General features: G+C 32.5%; 3 protein-coding genes across 5 annotated transcripts in view; 2 read left to right on the top strand and 1 right to left on the bottom strand.

Annotated features, from left to right (window-relative positions):
• The window catches only part of LOC126748632 (calcium/calmodulin-dependent protein kinase type 1-like), a 42,586-nt gene that overhangs the window by 8,110 nt on the left and 10,414 nt on the right, over window positions 1-24,062 (bottom strand). The window contains exons 8-9 of the mRNA XM_050457988.1: window positions 23,627-23,714; window positions 22,103-23,502 (exon numbers count right to left, since the gene is read on the bottom strand). Of these exons, the coding sequence (XP_050313945.1) occupies window positions 23,365-23,502; window positions 23,627-23,714 (226 nt within the window). The 3' untranslated portion in view covers window positions 22,103-23,364. The remainder of the gene's footprint in view (window positions 1-22,102; window positions 23,503-23,626; window positions 23,715-24,062) is intronic.
• On the top strand, window positions 214-5,568 carry LOC126748630 (inosine-5'-monophosphate dehydrogenase-like). Of its 3 annotated transcripts, none has more exons than XM_050457984.1 (9): window positions 214-326; window positions 602-738; window positions 804-852; window positions 2,845-2,946; window positions 3,144-3,804; window positions 3,856-4,095; window positions 4,155-4,311; window positions 4,369-4,512; window positions 4,630-5,568. In XM_050457984.1, exons 2-9 carry the CDS (start codon window positions 614-616, stop codon window positions 4,733-4,735), a joined length of 1,584 nt encoding a protein of 527 aa, XP_050313941.1. In that variant the 5' UTR covers window positions 214-326; window positions 602-613; the 3' UTR covers window positions 4,736-5,568. The 3 variants fall into 3 exon arrangements, with proteins under 3 accessions (XP_050313941.1, XP_050313939.1, XP_050313940.1); XM_050457982.1 differs by having other exon boundaries at window positions 241-461; XM_050457983.1 differs by having other exon boundaries at window positions 241-419; window positions 606-738.
• LOC126748629 (myotubularin-related protein 14) lies at window positions 7,915-22,107 on the top strand. The gene is made up of 10 exons (XM_050457981.1): window positions 7,915-8,568; window positions 16,613-16,836; window positions 16,897-17,250; window positions 17,313-17,592; window positions 17,692-17,954; window positions 18,010-18,219; window positions 18,288-18,329; window positions 18,389-18,451; window positions 18,506-18,691; window positions 20,669-22,107. The coding sequence occupies exons 1-10, from the start codon at window positions 8,458-8,460 to the stop codon at window positions 21,033-21,035; spliced, it is 2,100 nt and encodes a 699-aa protein (XP_050313938.1). The 5' UTR covers window positions 7,915-8,457; the 3' UTR covers window positions 21,036-22,107.

Here is a 24,062-nt window from a genome sequence, read left to right on the forward strand (position 1 = left end):
GAAAATATGTACTAGCTTGCCTATAACAGAACTCTTGTATTAAATGCATTTTCTTATTAAAATAAATAAAAAGATACAGTAATAGATCATTATACTGTTATTACTACCGGTATGCAGTAGACAGGAGTTCTACCACGGTAACAGTAGATCTGGCATCACTGCATATCACAAAAAGTGACAAGCTATCAAAACCAGCTGATCGAAAATGTACTGCGCATGTGCTGTATTTTTGTCATTAGGGCTGTCTTGAGAAGTGGGATATTTCGGTTTTCTTCAGTAGCGTAGATAACTTAAAACCGTTTTAAACTTAAGAAAAATAGTTACGAGTAAGAAAATCTCTATTTTCTTGGCACTTTTCCAATTTTCCCGTTATTTCATTGGTTTGTGATGAATCATTGAGTTTTCGTATTTCCCGGCAAGTTGTTTATGTTGTTGTTAACCTTTCTGTCATTGGACACGTGGTAAAACAATAATATTGTGTTTATACCTTATTTACTTCCTAAGTTTCCCTAGCATTTCCTTATAAAAAAATTGTAACACAAGTACCTGCTATCCGATTATCCAATCCTTAGCTAAATATCTTTGTTTTCTGTTGATTTAGTCAGAGACAATTATGGCAGAAAAAAACCACATTCCAAATTGTTCAGTTGCAATAGACTCTTCAGATGCTGAAGATTATCTTCAAGATGGATTGTCTGCTAAAGAAATGATTGAAAGAGGAGATGGGTTAACATACAAGTAATCTAATATATATATTCTACATTTATTGATATAGCATTAACAGTTAAATATTGTTTTTTTAGTGACTTCATAATATTGCCAGGGTTTATTGATTTTTCTCCAGATGAAGTGGTAAGCATATTCAATTAAATTAAAATTCTTAAATTGTTTTATCTATAAATTTTTGTAGTGATAGTTTCAAATATATGTAAGTCTTCTTGGATAAATATTGCAAATTAAATTATGTCTACTTTAATAAGGTTCTTTAGAAGCCTTTCAACTGAGAAAAATAAAGCTATTAATAGGAGCTTATATAAAGGACAACATGCAAGGAACTTCACTGATAATGGAGATGGTTTTTTCTCTCCTTGACTTTAATTTAGATTAATCTCAAATTGTGACTTGCAAACCAAACTAAATATATAAATCAATCTATTTATTAATTTTATAAAAAGTAGACTAATTATAGTTTATATGTAAAAATAATAGATGAGAATCACACAATTCCTATTAAAGCTTAAGTTGCCTAGAGTATTTAAATGTATCTCACAATAATTTATATATAATACATCACAATACTACTGACCTCTTAAAACTAGATTTTTGCAATACTTCAGATGTATGTTGCATAGTATTTGCATTTCTTAACATTCTTGAAATAGGATTACCATAATTTGTAAAAAGAGACGGAACATGAAAAACTTTTGTATATTGGCTTTGTCTATCAGGAACATTTAAATATATATGATATACAAAATGATGATTAAATTAATATTTAGATATGGTATTTGTTAGGTGCATTACATAATAATGCTCTTCTTAATTTGATGAATGAATAATTGAAAAATATTGTTTTTTTACTTTGGCTAATGATATTTGAGAACTCTTCTTATATTAAGGTCCGTGAGATTGATTTTACCACATGCATTAAAGCTATTTATGTCTTCTTGATGAAGCATGACATCAGCTATTGTTGTCAAACCGAAAAATGTTTACTTCATCTGCAAACCTAAGAATTGAACTGTGTTTTATAAATTGAGGTAGTTCTGTCAAAAATAAATTAAATAAGAGAGCTCCACAATGGGATCCTTGTGACACTACTGATGATATATTAATTGATTTAGATAGGAAATTACCATATTTACCACTTTGTGTTCTATTGGAAAGAAAACTATGCAGCCTTTCCACCACCAACCCTCAAGACTCTTTGTCACCAAAAGATTGTGGTCTACTCTGTCAAAGGTCTTGGAGAAATCAATATATATATAAAAAGGTTTAGCCATCTGCCTCCATATTTGTTAAAATGAAACTTGTATGTAGCAAAAGATTTGCCCTGGTAGATCTGTTTTTAATAAACCCATACTGTTTCCCATTGTATATACCAAGACAATCACTGGTCAATTTTTGAGTAAATAGGTAGTCAAATAGTTTAGGAATTTCACTTTGAATGCATACTCCTCTATAATTGTCTACAAAAGATTTATTTCCAGATTTAAATATAGGCCTAATTTGGCTTTCTTTCCAGAAATTTGGAGAAATTGCTAATCACACAGACTTGTTAAATATTAAATTGAGAGAAACAGCTAAAGTGCATACACATTCCTGTAGAAAATATGGAATTCCATCTGGTCCACAACTAAGTTTAAGAGACATTGCATTTACAGCCTCAATTATTTCTGTAACATTAAACTGGTTATATAATTCACAGTATCACATTTTTGAAAAATATAATTAGTCAAATAATTCTTTATAGGTTCTATATATATGCTCAAAAATTTACCAACTTCTGATTGTTAGTCAAAATATAATTTATTTGCTAAGTTTACAAACTTGTGTTAAAAGCTTTCTAATCCTAGAATTTATAATACTAGTATTTATTTGGTTATACAGGATACAGGATAAAAACAGAATACAGAATCGATTTTGATTGTACATAGAAGCATATTTTATATAATCAAAGAAAAAACCAAGTACTGTAACAGTCCTAATTGAAAAACTGGTTATACTGGTACTAGTACCATTTTTCATTCATAAGTGTCCAAAAAGATGTAGGGTTCTCAATCATTTAATTTACCTAACAAAGAAGGTAGAATTTATTACTAAGATTATAAAATTAATTTTTAGGATCTAGAATGTAAACTCACAAAAAAAATTACTTTAAAAGCTCCTTTGGTTTCCTCTCCCATGGATACTGTAACAGAAGCTGATATGGCTATTGCTATGGCTGTAAGTATAACTTATAAATCAATAATTAGATATTAAGAAACTGCATTAAAGAAATAAATTTTCATCAGTCTAATTAAGACTGATTCTCAATAAAACCCTATTAAGAATATGACCTAAAAGATATACAACCAAATGTGAATTCCTTTTAAAAGAATAGTATTTTTATTATAAAAAATTAAAAATGTTTCATTTTTCAGCTTTGTGGTGGTATAGGAATCATTCATCACAACTGCCTTCCAACCTACCAAGCGAATGAAGTCCTAAAAGTAAAAAAATATAAACATGGTTTCATTCATGATCCGGTAGTACTTAGTCCCAGCCATACAGTAGCTGATGTCATAGGTGTAAAGAATGAGCATGGTTTCTGTGGCATACCAATAACAGAAAATGGTAAACTTGGTGGACGCCTTGTGGGGATTGTCACTAGTCGTGACATAGATTTTCTGACAGGTGACATGTCTGCTATCAAACTGGAAACTGTTATGACTAAGTTGTCAGATCTTGTCACTGCTAAATCTGGAGTAACTCTGTCTGTTGCGAATAATATTCTAGAAACAAGCAAGAAGGGCAAGTTGCCTATTGTCAATGCTCAGGGTAATCTGATAGCTCTGATGGCGAGAACTGATTTAAAGAAGGCCAAAAGCTACCCTTTGTCTTCTAAAGATGACAATAAGCAGTTAATTGTTGGAGCTGCTATTGGAACAAGGGAAGATGATAAACATAGATTAGCACTTCTAGCTCAGGCTGGTGTTGATGTTGTTGTACTAGATTCTTCACAAGGCAACTCAATCTATCAGGTTGAAATGATCAAGTATATTAAAGCAAAGTATCCCAATTTGCAGATTATAGCAGGAAATGGTAATTTTTTTAAACCCTTTAATCCATAATTTTTTAATGAACAGTTTTCAGTTGTAACCAAAAGACAAGCAAAAACCTTGATTGAAGCTGGAGCTGATGCCTTAAGGGTAGGTATGGGCAGTGGCAGCATTTGTATAACCCAAGAGGTGATGGCTGTAGGCAGACCTCAGGCTACAGCAGTATACAAAGTCGCGGAATTTGCTAGAAAACATCAAGTTCCTGTTATCGCTGATGGTGGCATACAGTCTATTGGGCATATCATTAAAGCTTTATCACTTGGAGCCTCTACTGGTAAGGCAATATTTCAATTTTTCAAAGCTTTTTTAAGATTTATATATTTTGTTTTTTAGTTATGATGGGTTCTCTTCTTGCTGGTACATCTGAAGCACCAGGTGAGTACTTTTTCTCTGATGGAGTGAGGCTAAAGAAATATAGAGGCATGGGCAGCTTGGAAGCTATGGATAGAAAAGATGCTACTGGTTCAGCAATGAATAGATATTTCCATTCGTGAGTTTTAATGTTACAATAACATCTATAAATGTTTTAATTTTTCTTTAATTCCAGTGATGTAGATAAACTGAAAGTGGCACAGGGAGTCAGTGGTAGTATTGTAGACAAGGGATCTGTATTGAAGTTTGTTCCTTATTTGCAATGTGGGATCAGGCATGGGTTTCAGGATGTTGGTGTGAGGTCACTTAACCAGTTAAGGTAAGATGTAAAATTCAATTGAAAAAATATTTGCAACACCTGTTTATTGCTTCACTACAAAGTTAAAGAAATTCGGTAATTAGTAGTTTTTAATTTTATTTCTTTTTTATATTTTAGGGATAAAATGTGCTCAGGTGATGTAAGATTTGAATTAAGATCACACTCGGCCCAACTGGAGGGTAATGTGCATAGTCTATTCTCTTATGAGAAAAAATTATTTTAAATTTGACAAAAAGGAATATACTTGGGAAATATTTTTCCTATGGATGTTATGAGATATTTGTAATATCTTTAAGTTCTCAATAATATTCTTTTTATTTAAATTTACTATAACAGAACTGTTTTTTTAATCTGGGATTTATAATTGTTTATTTTAAAATGTACTTGCTGTGATTCATTTACAATAAGATAAAAAATATGTATTAAAACCAGTACTTACTTAGTTAATCTAATCTTCGTGTCTAAAGTTTAAAAGTAAAGAATTATGTGTACTAATTATAAGACCGATCTTGCTGCATATGTACTTAACACTGAATAATATGATAATTATATACAATTTAAATATCTCAAGGGCCAAGACGTCACCTATACATGACAAATATTTTTGATCCCCCTTTTAAATTTCTCCTGTTTGCAGATATTTTATTATAAATATGCAAATTTATCAGTATTAGTTTTAATGCCATAAAGGCAACTCATAATCAAAATTTTAAGAAGTACAAAGTATATTTTTGATTATTTTTAGTCCAAAATTTATCAAAGGCCTTCACAAGTAGTAAAGTCATGTAAATGAGATTAATCCAAGTCTCAAGGGCAGTATAAACTCTTCATGGTGAAAATATTAATGCTTATGTAACGGTCACTTTTTTTGGAATTTTAGTAATTCTTGGTTTTTATTGCTTAGTATAGCGGAAACTGTATTTACTTATATGTACACGAAATATAAATACATATTAGATTAGATGTGGCTGATTAGTTATCCTTTTATTTTGTATTAATGTTTTTTTTTATATTTTGACTTTGTTTTTATTGAATAAATAAAGCGCTTACAGTGAAGATTAAAGAGTTTTATTTGTCAGTATATATAATTTTTTTCTTCAAGCAGGTGGTTTATTCAAGTAAGGGATAAAACAACAGTAAGTATATAATGAAAGTCTATTACATACTTATCACCAATTAAGTTTATTAGTGGCTTATATATTTATTCAAAATTTTTGTATTTTTCTGATAAACAAAAATATTAGGATTTCTTTGTCACAATATAAAGCTAGGACAAAAGTGTAATGTAAATATTCCTTGTGAAAGAATATCTATGCTATTAATTGTCTAGGCACTATAAAAATAAACGTTTTCTCACATTTCCTATAAGCCTCATATTAAAGAAAGCATGGATGAAGGTATGTCAGGTCAATCCAATAATAAAGTTGATTTGACTTTTCTCTTAGAGAATAGAAAACGCATTCTTGCTAAGGCTGGTCGTTTAAAAGTTAGCTTAACTCCTGAGCAGGAAATTATATATAATAAATCCACCATGAGCAGGATATCTAAGTTACTTATTAAAGAGCACTTGCTTCTTTAAAGGCTCTATAATGATGGAAAGTTTCATTGCGTAGAACAGAATATTAATGAAGTAACGAAAGAATTCATTAACCCCCAATTGCTAAATGCAAATTGTCCACTTTTGGTTAAACAGGTGGTCAGTAAAAGACAAAGCTTTTGATAGTGTCATTAATAGTGTGAATCATGTAATACTATTGTGCTAAAACTTTAGCTGTGATTTTTTTTTATGGTTTTTTAATTTTAATACTTACATTAAATCTGTGAGCATACATAAACACATCTTTTTATACAGCACAAATATAATATTGTTAAGCAACTAGTTAAACACTACATATATTCTTATATATAGTGTCTTTTACTGTTTCATCTTTCATTATTTCATGTATAACTTGCCAGGTTTTCCTCTTCAGTTTTTTGACTTGAACCAATACCTAATACACCAACAACTTACTGATAAGCTATGTCCTCTATAGGAATTATATATTTTTATATTACGAATTATTGGTAATTTTTAGAGTTCATATTTCTTTTAAGACAGTTATCATACTATAGTTTTTGTATATATATTTATGTTGAGGGTGAAATGAAAACTCTACTCTGTAGTTATAATTTCTGTATGTAAATTTTTAGAGAGAAATTAGTGTTTATTTTATTTTATAATATGAAACTACATTTCACTAAATACTTTTTCTGATTTTACTTACTGATACTATTAGCTTTCCAATTGCAGTTATTATCATATGTAGGTTATTATAATTGCACATATAAATAGAATTTTGAGTTTTTCATACTCTTTTTTCTACTTACAAGTTGATATATTAATAATTCTGAAGCAATTATTTATTTATTTCAGTCTTTGCGAGATACGAGAACAGAACATGCCCAAGACTATTATTATGATATTATAATTTATATTGTATATTGGAATACTTCAAATCTTTGTATTTTCATTTTCAAGATGATTAAATAATATATTTCTGTTTACATAAAATCATACAGTGGTATCTTATGTTTATACCTACCTGTAATTTAAATAAATATTATTACTGAAGGAACATTCTTTTTGCATATGACATGTGTGAATATTACCAGAGGACATTTTTTGAAGTAGAAAAAGTGTAAAACTGATTAATTGGTAAAAAGGTTTTTCAATTCTCTTTGTTCCAATAGTTAAATATACAAGTTATATTCTATACATGTTTACCCAATATTTAGGAAACTACATCAAATTGCACAGTCGGCCGGTGTTCTGCTTGGTTAAAATAGATTTGTATAAGGGAAATTTGTTTTTTTTTTTGTGCAAATTCTCTTTATATTTTTGTAACCTAAAAAATATAAACAGGAAATGTGTTGGAAAAAACAAGTAATGATAAAACTAATTTGTTTTAATCAAGTGGAATGGCATTTAGTAGTTTTCTCAAGTTAGGCCGTCTTAGAATTCGAGTTTCTTGTGGGTTAATTGAATTCAAATTTGGCGCCGGATTTGATCACGCTTTCTTTCAAATCTGATTGGTTAAACGGGGAAAAAATGTCAAAATTAGTTCGAATTATTGCCACCTTCAGTACAGGACCACAGTTTTTATTTTTAAAAACGTCCCCGCCACTCTTTACCGCAATTATTTCAGCTATAAAGACTGCATAGTCAAAAATGGGCCAGACATGACAAAAATCAACTAATTTCTAAGTTAAATATCTTGACACTAGTTTTACCGCCTCTTCTCAAATTCAAATTTAGATTGACATACAAATAACGTTACTGACAGCTTGACGTTATTTTAACGTTCGCTCGTTTTTGCGATATATCCCTATTGGACGATACGGGTCTGACGTGAATCCCGTCATGCATTTTATTATATTCCTAAATACCTTTAATTAATTAATTCCTTTCGGTTTGTTTGTTGTTAGTTTTGGTGTTGGTTTACATGGCGAGTCGAGTATTTAAAGTTATTTGTATGAAGGAGTATGTTCAACGTAAGTTCTGAGTGTGATAAAATCGATTGGCACGATAACCGTTTGGTTCCGGTTCCCAAGTAATTGTTAAATTGCAGTTTAGTTGTCCCCTAACTATAATGAAATCCAAAGAATGTGTATTGAAATTCTTGCGATAATGTACCTTACGACATAGTTTTTTTATTTTACGCAGTGCGCCTATAAAGTATGTAAAGCGCATATTTTAAGTAAAAAATCTAGCGGTAGGGCTCTAATTTTCGGCTTGGTTTGCTGTAGGCGGCTGTGAGTTTCGTGAAGAAACAAATGAATAAAGAAGCGGACATTTTGTAATTAAACTTTTCATTCCAAGCCAAAAATTCAACTTGGTGCATCAGTCAGTTTTATTTTTGTGATTTCCTGAGATTTAGCCGAAAAATCAGTGAACCGCCGGTGAAAATGGATGAAGCTCAGGTTAGTTCTGCAGCTGAGTATGGGGAACAGGAGATTTGCGACTTACTGAGCCATTTCTCTCAAAACACATATTCCGTATCCAAAAACAGTACTGAGGTAAGTTTATAGATCCTTCTAGGACAGTTCTTGTCCTTTAAATACCAGTTTTAGTATAGTTTAATTAAGTCCATGTATGTTCTGGTTAAAAAAATGTTATTTCATTCTTCTGATATGAGGGACCACCCCATCAACATGAATTCTTTAGATTTGTTTATTGCCATTTTAATAAAACCAAAGCTTCCTTCTAGATAAGCTTATGTTCTATAATTTTAATCAAGAGAGTATCTGACTTTTAGAATCTTACTTAATTGACAGGTATCTGAGGGTCCGGTATGGTGGTTTGGAGTCATCAAAGCAGAAAATAAAAATTAGTGTGCCCCAGAGTGCCATTCTCGGGCCCATATTTTTCTTAATTTTTATCTGCCTCTTGTAGGCACATATTTGATTTAAATGATTTTGACGACTATACTGGTGCCTTAAAGCTAACTGAAGGTCTTATCCTGAAATTTATTGACTAGCATTTTTACAAAATTCTTATGTAGAAGGTACATTTGTATTTGTATTTGATTCTCTATTATCCCAATTGTCTCTACACTCCATAGTTATATTGGCTGGTGACTTTAATATTAACTTCACTGATGTAAGCTTGCTATCATATCATACATCTCTTTTAATAATAATAAGCCTTTATTTCCAACAGGCAACTTGCCCAATAACAGGAAACAGTTGCAAAACAATGTAAAATATAGTTAAAAAAAAACACACACAAACAAACCGAAAAGAATGAAAAGAAAAGAAAAAGAGTAAAGTAAAGTCACATTCTCAAAAGTTATCCAAAAAATTAGAACAAATAACTATTAATATGATATAAAAACCCAATTATAAAAGTTTAACAAGATAATCACATATTCAACAAAATTAAATTAATTTAACTGCAATATACCTACTAACTATAACTTAAACACATGGGCCCTAATCCCAAGAGTAATGATCCACCAAGATATCGATAATCACATGAACCGGAGAGAAATTTATATCGCACATGTGACAGATCCGATTAAATATAGCGCATATTGTATATAGTGGCGATTTCAACAGGATGTTAGTATGAGGCCTTGGCAGAAAGAATGTTAGGGGATGTCTAGCATTAAGCCTAGGCACCATGAAACGTACACCAGAAAGAAGTACAGGACTATCAATGAATCCATTCAGTAACCCATGCAGGAATTTTACAGAGAAGATCATTCTTCTGAGATGTAATGGATGTAGATTGAAGCGTTCCAATAGTTGCCGATGATCAAACCCTCTTACCGGATATATGCCATCCTGCCTGAAGGCCAAAAACTTAGCAAATCTATGCTGAACAGATTCAAGGAGACCAACATGATTCTGATAGAGCGGGTTCCATATAATGCAGCCAAACTCCAGTTTTGATCTCACAAAGCAACAGAAAAGCAGTTTTAATGTAGACTCCAAAGTAAAACTCTGAGAACTTCTAATTATGAACCCAAGCCTTCTCAGGGCTGACTTGACTATGTTATTGAAGTGTGGAACAAATGTAAATTCAGAGTCAAAGGTTATACCAAGATCAGTAATTTGCTCTAATCTACTCAAAATAGTATCATTAATAAAGTAATTAAAATTTAAGGGTGTTTTTGATCTAGAGTAACTGACCACACTACACTTAGCCGCATTCAAGCCTAACCTGTTAACAGCGCACCATACCTCCAATGTATTTAGACAGTTCTGAAGAAAAACACAATCCTCCAAACCATATACATTTAAATATAGCTTCAAATCATCGGCAAAAGCCAGCCTATGACAAGTGAGTGACTCAATCAAGTCATTTATAAAAAAACTAAACAGGAGCGGACCCAGGTTCGAGCCCTGTGGCACACCCGACATTACGTTAAAAAATTTCGATTTAAAGCCCTCATATTCGACATATTGAGATCTACCAATCAAGTAGGAATGAAATAAATTAAATAATCTCCCTGAAAAACCATACTGAGTTAATTTATGCAGCAAAATATAGTGGTCTATCCGATCAAAGGCTTTTTGGAAGTCGGTATAAATAACATCGACTTGAGTATTAACATCAAGTGATTCACAGATGTGGCTAGACAGACAGGATAAGTTAGTAACACAAGATCGCCCGCTAAAAAATCCATGCTCGTCTACAGAGATGAGTTCTTTTGCGTGACTAAATAGCGACCGATTCAGGATAATTTCGAAAATTTTTGAGAAGTTACAGAGTAATGAGATTGGCCTGTAGTTTACGATTTGATCAGAGTCCCCAGCTTTTAAAATAGGTATTATTTTAGCAGTCTTCCAAATTTCAGGGATTTGTTCTGTTGACAGTATTAAGTTGAAAATGTAGGTCAGCGGATCAGCCAGGACACTAGGGTTGCCACGAGACGAGACGAGACGAGATTAAGAATTGTCTCGTCTCGTCTCGAAAGTTCGAGACAAATATTTTTCGAGACGAGACGAGACAAGCTTATGTCTCGTCGAGACAAGACCTTATCTCGTCTCGTCTCGTCTCGTCTCGTTTTGTCTCGAAAAGTTCTGATACCTATGTAAAAGCCCAGGATAAAACTTAAAAATTTAATAGACCCCAATAAACAATAAACATATTATAGGTAGTTAAGTATGAAAGTTAAAAAATCATATTCGATTTTTAAATTAATTGGGCAGGTAGGCATGTTGGGAAAGATTTTTTTAAGATTTAATAAAATATTTATATGAGCACCCCATTAAAGTCATGCAAAACGCATTTTCCAACAATCTATAGTAAGCAATAATATAAAGCAGTAATAGTGTTTTTATAAAAGCGGCAATAGCGGAATATTGAAAATATTTTTATTGAAGATATTTTTCTGCTGTTAATAGGTATGTTGACAACTGTAGCTTAAATGCATATAAAATATGAAAAAGAAATGCGCAGCTAAAATAAAAATAGACGTGACTGGTCCAAGGGATTTAAATAAACATACCCCTAAATTCTAAGGATATTTTTTCCAATCTACCCACCACCTGTTACACAAATCGTAAGCCCATTAGTATAATAATGGGGAAATAAAAAAATAATCAAAACCTATTCCGTGATTTTAATGACAATTTTACCAATTATTACTGGAAGCATTTTACATATATCGAGACGTCTCGTCTCGTCTCGTCTCGACTTGTCTCGAACATTTTTATCTCGTCTCGTCTCGTCTCGAAATTCGAGACAAAATACTTTCGAGACGAGATAAAATGACTTCGAGACGAGACGAGACATCTCGTGTCTCGTGTCTCGCGGCATCCCTACAGGACACCAATGCAATCTTTAACCAAGAAGCTAGGCACACCGTCTACACCAGATGTTAACTTATTTTTGAGTTTTTTACTGGCCAAAATAATCTGGGAAGCATCAACATTGGAAATGTCAACAAAAAACAACTCTTTTAAGTATATTGGAATTTTATGACTTAAAGGTGCATGTTCTTTCACCGACACGTATAACATCCTCATCTGCAACTACTATTGATTATTTGTGTACAAATTTAAATGATGTATCATGTAGAGTACTCTCATCTGGTATTTCTGACCATGAAGCCATTCTCGCTAGGATTCCATGCAACACTGTATTTCCTTCATCTCATTATATAGGAAGAATTTTCAGCAGAGCAAATTTTAATGCTTTTTCTTCTACTACAGCTTTGGTTAATTGGAATGCAGTTGAAATGGCTCCTGTTTACTTTGTTATTTCATGTGCTATGTGACAAGATCAATCAGTGTTTTCCTAAAAAGAGGCTTAAAATGAAAAATAGAAAACCATGGGTCACAGCAGGCTTCAGAACTTCAGCTAAAAACCTCTGTTTTTCGGCTAAGTTGTGCAAGTTTACAACTAATGCAAACATTATTCTTTATCATCAGAAATATCGTAGTCTATACAGAAAGACGATAAAAGCAGCAAAGGTTAACTATTATAGTGACCTCTTGAATATCTCCTCAAATAGGCAGAGAGAATGTTGGTCAATTATAAATGACTTCAGGCATTCTCACAAGAAAGTTTCAGAACCAGAAGTAAGACCAAATAGTTTAAATGATTATTACTGTAATATTCCTCATTTATTGCTCAAGAATGTGAATACTAATATTGATCCTTTGCATTATATTCAACAAGCTTAAAAAACCATAAATCAGTTGGAGCTGATGGAATATATTCAAAATTACTACTCCTTTTGTCTGACTGGGCATTGAATGCCTTAGCTTCTGCCATAAACAATTCCTTTCATAATGGCATCTTTCCAGCATATTTGAAGGAGGCAGTGGTTATCCTTCTTTATAAGGGTGGAGATTTGAGTGAGCCTTGTAATTTCCGTCCAATTTCTATATTATCTACCCTCTCCAAGATAGTTGAAAAACTTGCAAAAAATCAGAATTTTATCTTTTTTGCAACATAATTGCATTTTATCTGCAAATCAGTTTGGATTTCAAATGGGAAAAGGGACTCATGACGGTGTTTTCGGCTTTTTCGAGAGTGTCTATGTGTCCTTAAATTCTGGAGAGTCTGCGGCGGCAGTATTTTGCAATTTATCCAAGGCATTTGATTGTGTAGATCATGGAATACTGCTGTCTAAGCTCAATAATTATGGCTTTAGAGGTGTGGCAATGGCTGGAATCCTATCTGTCTAATTGTACCCAAAGAGTTTCAGTATCTGGATGTTTTTCCGATTCCAGATCCTTTAAAACTGGAGTACCTCAGGGTTCAGTCTTAGGACCACTATTATTTTTGCTCTATGTAAATGATTTGGGTTCATTAAAACTGCAGGGCAAAGTGGTTCAGTTTGCTGATGATACCACCATTTTATGGAATCATAGAGATTCTGATAATGTTAGAGCCCAGGTTTTTAAGGATCTTAAGATTTTATCGGAGTGGTGTGCTGCAAAAATTTTAGATAATAAAATGAGTCGTTAAAATACTCTTCAATGCTGTAGTAAGCTTTTGGTAAGATTAATTTCTTTCCAGTACTCTCCTAAACTTTTTAAGGTCTGTAACAGTCCTTATCGAAAAAGGAACATGATTAAATATTTTACAACTAATAAATATAAGAGAGTTTCTCATAAGTGAGGAGGTGGGAATTGGAAGAGACAAGTTGATGAGTATTATGACTGGTGCAGGATGGTGGACTTATGTATGAGTGTTGCAGTTTCCAATATAAAGAGTAAGAAAACTGTTAAAATTCTTTCAGCTACAAAAAAAGGTTTACAAGAGACTCTCAGACCAACACCACACAGAAACCTTAATGCTTTTTTCTGAATAGTAAAACTTATGTTAAGGAGTCCCTTGGAGCACAAACCCCAAAATGGCAACCCATAACGGATATGAGAGTCTATTAAGGCGAAATAAACTGAACGAGCAAACAACCCCCCCAACTCCTGCAAAACAGGCTGTTTTGCAGTCAGGGTTGCATGCCTGGCAACCCTGACTGCAAAACAACCAGAAGAAAGTTTAGCAGCGAGGCCCAAAAAGTGGTTGTCAAACCTTAAACTCTCATCAATGAAGAGGCCGAGAAATCGACAATAATCCCCACCATGTAGTGGGCTCTGCTCATCAAACAAAAAACCCTCTACATTACACTTAAAGCCCAGAACAAAAGTCTTATTAACATTGAATACAAGCTGATTGCAGATGCACCACTCTTTAATTTTTGTAAAAGGCCTCTACTAAGAGAGATCTGACTACTTTTTGATCTTTGTTATGTCATAGAATTGTAGTATCATCAGCAAACTGAAACATTAGTCCATGCAGTGATAGAGAGTATAATAAAAATAGAATAGGACCCAACACTGACCCTTGAGGTACACCACATTTAAGATGTGCTATTCCTGACGAAAATCCAGATGCAACCATCCTCTGGGTGCGGCCAGACAGGTATGACTTCAACCACCCCAAAGCCACTCCCCTAAATCTGTAAAAATCAAGCTTTGACAGCAGTATTCCATGATCCACACAATCGAAGGCCTTGGACAGATCACAGAACACTGCTGCTGCAGCCTCCTTGCAGTTCATAGATAGATACACACTGTCCAAGAATCTTAAAAGGCACCAATGATGCCATCTTCACCTTTCTGGAGAAGCTCGGTTTTAAACTCAATAATAAGGAATATGTGGCTGCAGTCTTCTTTGACAACCCACAAGCTTTTGATTGAGTGAATCATAAATTACTCTTTAAAGAACTTGATATCTGTGGAGTCCTATGGAAATTCAAATTTATTCATTTAATTATACACGACCCCTAGACATCAGGTTGTTAAGAATGGTGATTCAGTGTCTTTACTAATGCTAATAAAAATGGGTTGCTACAGGGCTCCGTTCTGGGCTGAATATTGTCTTTAATGTATCTTGAAGACTTACTAAGAAATTAAATGAAATAAATCTTTATTAAGTAGGTGCATGTAATATACATAAAGAAAAGAAAATAATGTTTTCCAAGTTAAATATATAAATCAAAAGAAAAACCACTACACGTTTCTCAACCACATAAAAAAAAATAAATATACATGAATCAAATCGAAAACATAACATTTGTTGCTCTAAATGACTAATTACAATAATTTAAATCTACTATTCCTCCAAACTAGTTGCTATTATGCATATTATTATATTTGTGATTTGACATACCTTTAACACATTTTTAAATCTATCAAGTGATGATGAAGAAAGCCTGTAAAAAAGAGTAAATTCATGCTACTTGTAAAATTTGTTCTTGAACTATAGGGATTGTCATTATTTCTTGTAGTGTAATCATAGACAATTCTATTAAATTTTTCAAACTGCTTCAAACTTGCACCATCTTATTTTATTATATATTTTTTACCATTTTATATATAAATACCATAGATGGAATACACAGCCCCTTTTTAATAGAAAACTAATTGTCTGAGTTTAGCATAAAAGAGATTGGTGTGAGGCGATGTCCCCTTAATATTACTCTCAGTTCCCGACTCGGAAGATTTTGAAGTCTTATTAGTTTGGTTTAAGTTAAATAAGTATAAAACTGAGGTACTAAAGTCAAAATAAGGCTGGATCATTGTAATATAAATCATCAACTATGAATCTATTCATAAGACCAACTCTATGAAATTCTGCTGAAAAAGTACAATTTTTTTTAGTATAATCACAATGATCCTGAAATAAAAGCAAGTTATCAAGCTGTAACCCTAAATATTTAATACATGCTCAAATTCAACATTCTCATGATCAAATGATTGCCGACAACACCTCTCTGATACCTAGATTTATATGATGCAAGGATCATAGCTATAGTCTTAGATATATTTAGTTTTAGTTTATTCATTTGTAAATATAACTTGGTTTCTGACAATACCTTATTCATTTTATCATTTGCTTTACTGTGGCAAACATCAGCCAGAAAGGTGTCATCAGCGAAAAGATTTATAATATCACAGTGCACAAAGAGATCACTATCATTCATGTACAATATAACCAACAGAGGACCCAATACACTTCTCTGTGGTCTTAGTGTTTAATTCACTAGATACTTCGCCATTAAATCTCCAGTTCAGATGCCAGTTCTATTTATAGGCAAAAAATTCCAGCACCTTCCACAAATGTACTCACCAATATTACTAGTGTATACTTATAACATTATTGGAACCTTCTAAAAATTCAATATTTCAAATGATGTTTTTTACATTGTCTTGCCTTGGGTATTGTGTTACTAAAAACTGTAAATTCTATCATAAAATGCATCTACAGAGCTGTTACTATATCTATAGATATTTTCCCAATTGGTACTTTGAAAATCTTGATAAAAGTATAATAAACCATAATCACCTTTTTCAAAATTATAATGAATATTTGTATTAAATTTGCGTTTTTAACCAAGTACATTGTGTAAATTATCAATATTATATGATTATTAATTATTACTATTCTATTGCCCAGAACAAGCTTAGGTCTTGCAGTGATTTCATGTTTCAAATTGATTTTTCTAATTCTATGTTAAGTTATATTCCGAGATATTTAAATAGAATATTTTATTAACCTATTATGTAAAAATCTAATATGTTTCTATACTTTTTGTAGCCAAGGGCCTACATAAATGACGCTTTAAAGTTGTTTGAACGGGACTACTCAATCTTCAGAGTTAAAAATGATGAAGGAAATCTTTGTCCCCAATATCCATCCATATTAGCGATTCCTGAATCACCCAGACAGGTTACCACAATCTATGAGAATGAAGATGAGAATAATAGCAAATTAGATTTGTCAGAAATTGTCCCTTTGTTGGATGGATCTAAATTGGCAAGGTAAGTGATTTCAGATTCATAATATGCATCTCGGCGATAACATGGTCCCTATTAATATAGATGCAGACAGCGTTTTCCAGTTCCGGTGATCTTGGTAAATGGAAAATACATTTGCCGTTCCTCCACATTGGCATCTGAGCCAGAGATATGCTACAGAACAGGACTAATAAATGTTCCAGGGTATGAGCTTTTACAGTCTGTGAAAGAATTATGGTGGCCCACTGAGGGTCTGACTCCTGTAGCTGAGACTAATGAAGAAGCTTCCAATGAACCAGGGCCTTTAAACAACGACATAAGAGCGCAAACGATCTGTGATAAAGTGCGTGACTTAGATATTAAGCTGTTGAAGATGTTTAATGTGAATACCATTGTTGACATTATGGTTGAGAAGAGGAAGGTGAAACATAGTTTGTAGTAAGTATAAATATTACAAATTTTTGTCAGAATGTGTTATTACCTTTTTTAAATCTGTTTAGTGTGAGTGCGTCAGAAAAGGTAGATGCTCATCGCTATGGCAGTTTTAAGTTGATATGTCTCCCTTACCCGGGCTGTGAGTTTTTTAAGGATTACCATGATGCAATGTTCAACCCTCAGGGCCTAATTTTTGACTGGGAAAACCCGGCTAATGATGCAGTATTATCAGTTCCAAATGATAACATCCTTAAGAACTTGTCCATACCATTTCACCAGTATAAAGAGTGGGACTTAGTTATTATTACTCAGAATTACATTAAATACGTGTTAAAACGTGTACAGGTAAGACAAATCTTATTTTAAACCATTTAGCAATTTGTAAAAGTTTGAGATTTCCTATGTGTTCTAACTTTAATACGTTATAATAACTTTGATGTACAGGAAGAAAACACTGGAATCCTAGTCCACTGTATCAGTGGATGGGATAGAACACCCCTGTTTATTTCTTTGCTACGTTTGAGCCTGTGGGCTGATTATTTAGTTCACCCCACTCTAAATGAATATGAAATACTTTTTTTCACCCTGGCATATGACTGGTACCTATTTGGGCATCACCTTTCCAACAGAATCTACAAAAAGGAGGAAATCATGGCATTTTGCTTCGACTTTCTCCGTTATTTAGGAAGTGAGGAGTTTTCGATTAAGTATGTTTAGTTGGTTATCTTTGACAGTAAAACTTACTTAAGTGGGTTGTTTTAGGACTTCCAAAAAGAAGTATTCTGAGGAAGGAAAAACCGATGATTCTAGAAGTCCTTCAAGATCATCAACCTCATCATCTGCTGGCATTGAAGATAACATGCAAAAAAAGAAACGAACACAAGCGATTGATAACTTGCTGCTAGAAGCAAGTGAGAATTCGAATGATTCCTTTACGGTCGCCATGGATATCTGCTCGGAGGATAGCAATAGGTAAGAAATAAGACTGAAACTTGATTTCCTCTTTAAAAACAATTTATATTTCGTTCTTTATACTTTAGCTCAGTCGATCCGGAAAATATGAGCACTGGAACAGGATTGCAGTAAGTTAAATTTATGTTAAAAATAGGTTCAATCTACTAATTATTTAATATTAATTCAGAGCTCACATGGCTTTACCATCCGATGAAACGCTTATGGAATGTATGAATTGCGACGAGTTACCGTAAGAATTCACTATTATCCTGTTTAAATTTAAAATTAATAAGTTGTATTTTAGAATCGCGAAAGTAGTATTGTCTGCTCCAACTGTGGGTAACAGAAAAACATCTCCCATTCCAGTGGGAGGGGCATCGAGGCGTCAAAGGAGCGAAAGTACTGGAAGTAACTCCAGCACTATTAGCGCCACTTGGCAGGTGATCAGCGAATGCGGTAGTGTGGAGAACGACCTGAAGTACAAACCACAGTAAGTGGAATTTTTATTATTTACCGAATTTTGGGTGTGTGTTATTTTCTATGCCACGTTTGCACACATTGGAGTGTAATAAATATTTTTTTTTCGGTACGAACAAACCTTGTTAAGTCGAGAACAAGTAAGATGCACAAGTAATCAAATCAAATAAATATTTATTAAAAACATTACACAATATGTATTTGTGCAAGTCAAGATGTAAGTCTAATTGCTAGAAATAAATATAAAAATACATATAAAACAGTAGAAATTTAAATTATTACACATTAAAATCTAAACACAATTCATATAACAAACAGAACAACCAAGTTTTACCACCAACCAAAACTCTAATTAAAACTTTAGTTTTAATCTTCTCCCGAAGATGCTAACATCGTTAGCGAAACACGTGTCGAGAGTAAAAATAAAGAGTTTTGGTTAGTGGTAAAACTGTATATGAAGTAAAAGTATATGAAGGTCTCTGAAGTACCGCTTACAACAATTCCTATGAATTCCTATTCCATTGAAGCTTAAAGATTTCCTATGCATGGCTAGAATGCCTCCAGTTTAGAATTTTAATTGCACATATTTGCAGAAAAAAACCATGGTAGGCAGACAAAATTGGGGACAAGGCTCTAGTAGCCCTTAAGGTCCTACTTAGTCTGCCTGATAGGTGATATATATGTTCATTCCATATTAATTCATCTAAAGTAACTCCTAGAAATTTTGTATGTGAGACCACACCTCCTATATTAAGTGAATTTTTTTTTAAGCTAAAGTTCAACTTGTTGGTCTTTGATGCATTTAAGGAAAATCTTTTGGCTTAAAATTATTCATGAATATTTTTTATTACACACTTACACAAGATCAGAAGTTGAGTACCTTATAACATTACTAGTATCATCTGCAAAAAGAATTGGTTTTAAATTTTGAACGTTAGAAAGATCGTTAATGTATACGAGGAACAGCAGAGGACCAAGGACAGAACCCTGTGGAACACCATGACCCATGCTCTTCTCAGTTGACACACTGTTCATAAAATCAACATATTGACGATGATTCTGAAGGTATGACTCAATTAGGCTCACACTATTAACGTCCAGATGGTATTATTTTAATTTCCGGAGAAGGATTTCTTGAGGGCAATGCTTTAGTGACCTAAAATAGTGATCATAAAAAGACGCATATTAATCCATACCCAATTCCCATCCTTCTGTGAGTCTTTCTATTTCAAAATTCAAATTTTTAGAAACTATAGGAAGAAGAGAATTGGGTGGTAATTTGTTAGTTCATCCCAAGATGCCTTACTCTTAAATATAGAAACCACTTTCGCTCTTTTTAAGTATCCGCAAAAATACCGGCAGAAATATACTGGGTTATTAGTTTCGTTAACGGAAAAACTATAAGTTCTCTAAGAGTTTGAACTATCCTAGTATTAATATCAAAGTAGTCTCTACTCCTACTGTTTTTTAACCTTTTAATTTTTTTCCTTACAATATTAAAGGAAGCCGTCTGAAATAAAAAAGGAATCAATGAATGGAAAATCAAGAAATAAAGTAGGCATACTGCTAAGAATAGTGTCTGCAATGGATGAAAAGAACGAATTAAAAGATTCTGCACTCAAAAGTGTTCCTACTAGTACTTAAAACTTGTCGATTAGAGTTTTGTTTTCCACATTGAAATTTGTTTGTTATTGAAGTTGTTTAATATACTGGCTGAAGCTGCTTTTTCCTATGTATTTTCCAACACTTATTTAAAGAACCTCTCTTTTCCAAACTCAGCATCAAAAACCACATTTTTTTATGATATCCTTAAAGTATGTTACTAAAAAATGTAGAGGAATGAGAAACATTTAGGTCTAAAACGTAGGCAGTATAGAGATTTATTTTACGCCCACGTAAGAGATAACTTGTTGCGAGCAAAATTTAGGAATTTTAATAAATATTAAATGCAATTTATTAATATTAATTGTCCATTTTATATTTTTTACAGGAGACAACAAAGACTGGAACGCGTACGCTCGATCTTTAATTCTTGCTACCAAAAAGCCGTAAAGTCCGAGAGTTTTGGCCCGCCGAAGAAGTGGATGATTGAAGAAATCGTAGGCAGCCTCTCTCACTTCTCAGGATGGTTTGATAACATCAATGACGCGAACGGCAGCAGCGGCGACAATGGAAATCAAGTCAATGGAAGCAGCGTCAACGGAGGCAACATCAACACTCCAACGGGACTAAATGTGGAAATGAACGGCAACGGTACCGCTCACAATGAAGGGCCAGTAGGTCAAAATGGCATTCCGTATCTTGAGATTACTAAAAACGGCGATGCCAAAATCGTCGAGAAGAGACTCGGCGATTAAGTTCAAATGTTGTATTTATTCCGTAATATTTTTTTTAAAGCAATTTTTCTAGTATTACGGTTTGTTTTCGACTGACTAGGTTTAGTATTTAGTTACGCAACGGATTGCTTTTGTAATTCGCTGATCATCACTTGACAAGTTTTTCTTGCATTTATATTTGTTCACGTTTCATTTGATGGTCGGTATTTACTAAAGTTAATTATCAAGTAAGCCTTGGGTTCGTGAAATCCTCTTTCTCATTTATCAAGTTATTTTAACCTAGTTTTTCGAATTTAAGTTAGGATCTAGAATTTGAGCGATTTTTGAAAGCTTTTAATATCAATATTTATTTGGTAAATTTAAAGCGGGGAGTTTAGTCATGTAAAATGTAACGCAAAATGGTATTTCCTAATTATTTAAGTCTTGATATCTTCGGCATATTTTTGATAAAGCATTTACGATGATATGCCTTTGAGAAATTTACTATTGACTGGATAAATGAGAATGAGTTTTCCCTGCCAAACTAAAAAACAGATGTGCCATTGATTTATTACCTTTTAAGTCCGCATTTGGTATCCATGGCTGAAAGATACTGCCAAGCAAGCAACACATACCATTATTAATATTGTTATGTTTATTAAAGTTAAATGTCTATTATTTTTGTAACAATCGTCTCAGCAATAGAAATGTTTGTTGTTTGGTTGACTTAGACTTATGTGTAGTTCAAATGAAGGTAATGTTCCTATAAGAAAAAATTAACGTTTGACCAACCCGTTTCTTGGTAGTAGGTTTTATTTTTTTTTTAGTATAGACATTAATATCTCAGGGATTCAAACTTCTGTATCAGTAAAATAGTTATTGCATTTGTCGTAAATACTCCATTTTGTTACAGTTTAGGGCGTCATCCTATTAATCGTAGTCACTTGTGATATGCTGAGATGATTTGTCGTTATTTTTTTTAAATATGTTGTGTAAAATGTTCTTTGACATAATTTTATTTTTGATATTACGCAAGAGGTTTTAAACCCCTTTTTGCGCCTTACTGTTGACTTAAAGCTCAAATTCTAGTTTGAAATTAAATGTGTTACCTTATTGATTGTCTTTTAATTCACTTGCAACACGTGATGTTTGAGGACACAATTAAAACCGGTAAGTAAAAAAAAATACTTTTTGGAACTGAAACAAATATATTTAATCATTAGTTAATTACATAACGATGTTGCGTTTTAAACACGTGTATAAAAATAAATTGGTACAAAACTATATCTTCTCATAAATTGTGACCACTTATGGCCAAAGTATTATCACATTGGCCAAATAAAATTTATAAGAAAACTATAAAATAATAAATGCTAATGTGCCAAAAATATATGGGCCTAATATATGCTTCTATGATTTAATAACGTAGAAAAAATATATTTTAGTTATGAAAAATGTCTAATTTGTTTGTTAGGATTTGAGAGAGCATATGGAGGTAGTGTTAATATAACAAATTGTCTTTTTTTTAGAAGAAAATAACTTTGATTAACTACTCTTTTGATGCTTTTTTAACATTTGTTGCCATAATTTCCTTATTTTTAATAAATTTTTAGACAAGTAACAAAGATAAATCTATGGACGTACTTAATTTTAATAATAATAAGAATATACTTTCCTATAGTTAAATAACAAGATGGATAAATTACTAATCCCATAAACTACTGGAACAAGATGATTTTTAATCACCTCGTATAAGAGGTCTAAAAATAGTGTATTTTGGATTGGAAAGTTCTTTTTATAGACACACATATTATTGCAGTTAAAAATCACAATGTTTAAGAATAGCAGCAAAGCCTTTAAAAAATATGATTGTCACAAAAAATTGTTTTTTTCGAGTGAGTGTTGCAAAGGACAGCGATTTACCTAAAAATTAACAATAAAGAGAGATAGCGTGATGTGAGAATCTGATCTATTTTTTAATTATTTAAGTGAACTGCTTTAGTAATTAGTGTAATTATCACAGAATTTTGTTTTTGAACGCCAAAATTTAACAGCGCTGCAACACTTTCCTTTAAGGTACTGATGCGCCAAAATAAATTTGGTTATTACTTAATACAGGGTGTTATTTAATTTTTAAAAACAACCTGAGAATATTCCCTAATAATAGAATAACATTATAACATATCTGTTCTTCAGGTTGTTAGTTCAAGGAGTGAAGCGCATGCTGTAAATCTAATACTCTCTTATCAAGAACAAATCTAGATACAAAAAGGAAAAAAAGGCAACAGAAAAAAATTAAGTTAACATACAATCTATGGTAACCTGCTTAAAACCAGGTAGTACACAAAGTTGTAAAAACACAACGTATAGTTTAAGTCCTGTCTGCGCAGCCACAAGCCCCATTTTCGGAGTGCTGGTCAGATATACACCTTTGCATCGTGGCACTTTTGTGGTTCGTCAGGGCCATTTTTTTCATTTTTTGGATAACAGTTGCCGCGTGATAAGCTTGCTATAAATTATAAAGAATTTATTTATCAATATTCTCACAAACTCATAATTAAGGAACCAATAAACTATTAGTAGAACAATCTATGAGTATTACCTAAAAAAAAACGAACAATACAGAGACGTACCTTCCATTTTGATTTAGCGAAATTCTTCTTGAGCTGTTCAGCCACAGTGAAATGGATATTCTTAGTAGCGGCTGCATTTCCAGAAATCCTATAAAATGAAAACTTGACTAAATAAATTGACCAGAGGCATTAACAGGCTTTTACGGTTGATTAACCGCTCGTTAAACTTTAAAGCGGCAATTTACAAAACGAATAAACCACAACAAAAGTTTTATTTTTAGTATAATAGCCTCCAGAATAACTTTGTTCTTGTTAGTTTGTTTTTCTTGAGTTTATGTAGTCTTGAAAATCATTATTTCATAAATAAAACGCTCAAAGAGTAAACAATTAAAACGACGTGACAATTATGACCTTTTTGAACCATACGTGTTAAATGTTCCCATCAATTAAATGGGAAATTAAGATGGTTATGGCTCTATTCAATCCAGTCAAGCGT

The sequence above is a fragment of the Anthonomus grandis genome, chromosome 22 (assembly GCF_022605725.1).
Source record: "Anthonomus grandis grandis chromosome 22, icAntGran1.3, whole genome shotgun sequence".
Taxonomy (NCBI): domain Eukaryota; kingdom Metazoa; phylum Arthropoda; class Insecta; order Coleoptera; family Curculionidae; genus Anthonomus; species Anthonomus grandis.

Bases quoted from the DNA above. Each gene is read 5' to 3' on its own strand.
- LOC126748630 (XM_050457984.1), top strand. From the start codon at position 614: ATGGCAGAAAAAAACCACATTCCAAATTGTTCAGTTGCAATAGACTCT. The intron at 853-2,844 runs GTAAGCATATTC...ATTAATTTTTAG, and splicing joins ATTTTTCTCCAGATGAAGTG to GATCTAGAATGTAAACTCAC. The intron at 4,312-4,368 runs GTGAGTTTTAAT...CTTTAATTCCAG, and splicing joins ATGAATAGATATTTCCATTC to TGATGTAGATAAACTGAAAG.
- LOC126748629 (XM_050457981.1), top strand. From the start codon at position 8,458: ATGGATGAAGCTCAGGTTAGTTCTGCAGCTGAGTATGGGGAACAGGAG. The intron at 8,569-16,612 runs GTAAGTTTATAG...TACTTTTTGTAG, and splicing joins TATCCAAAAACAGTACTGAG to CCAAGGGCCTACATAAATGA. The intron at 18,220-18,287 runs GTAAGAAATAAG...TTTATACTTTAG, and splicing joins TGCTCGGAGGATAGCAATAG to CTCAGTCGATCCGGAAAATA.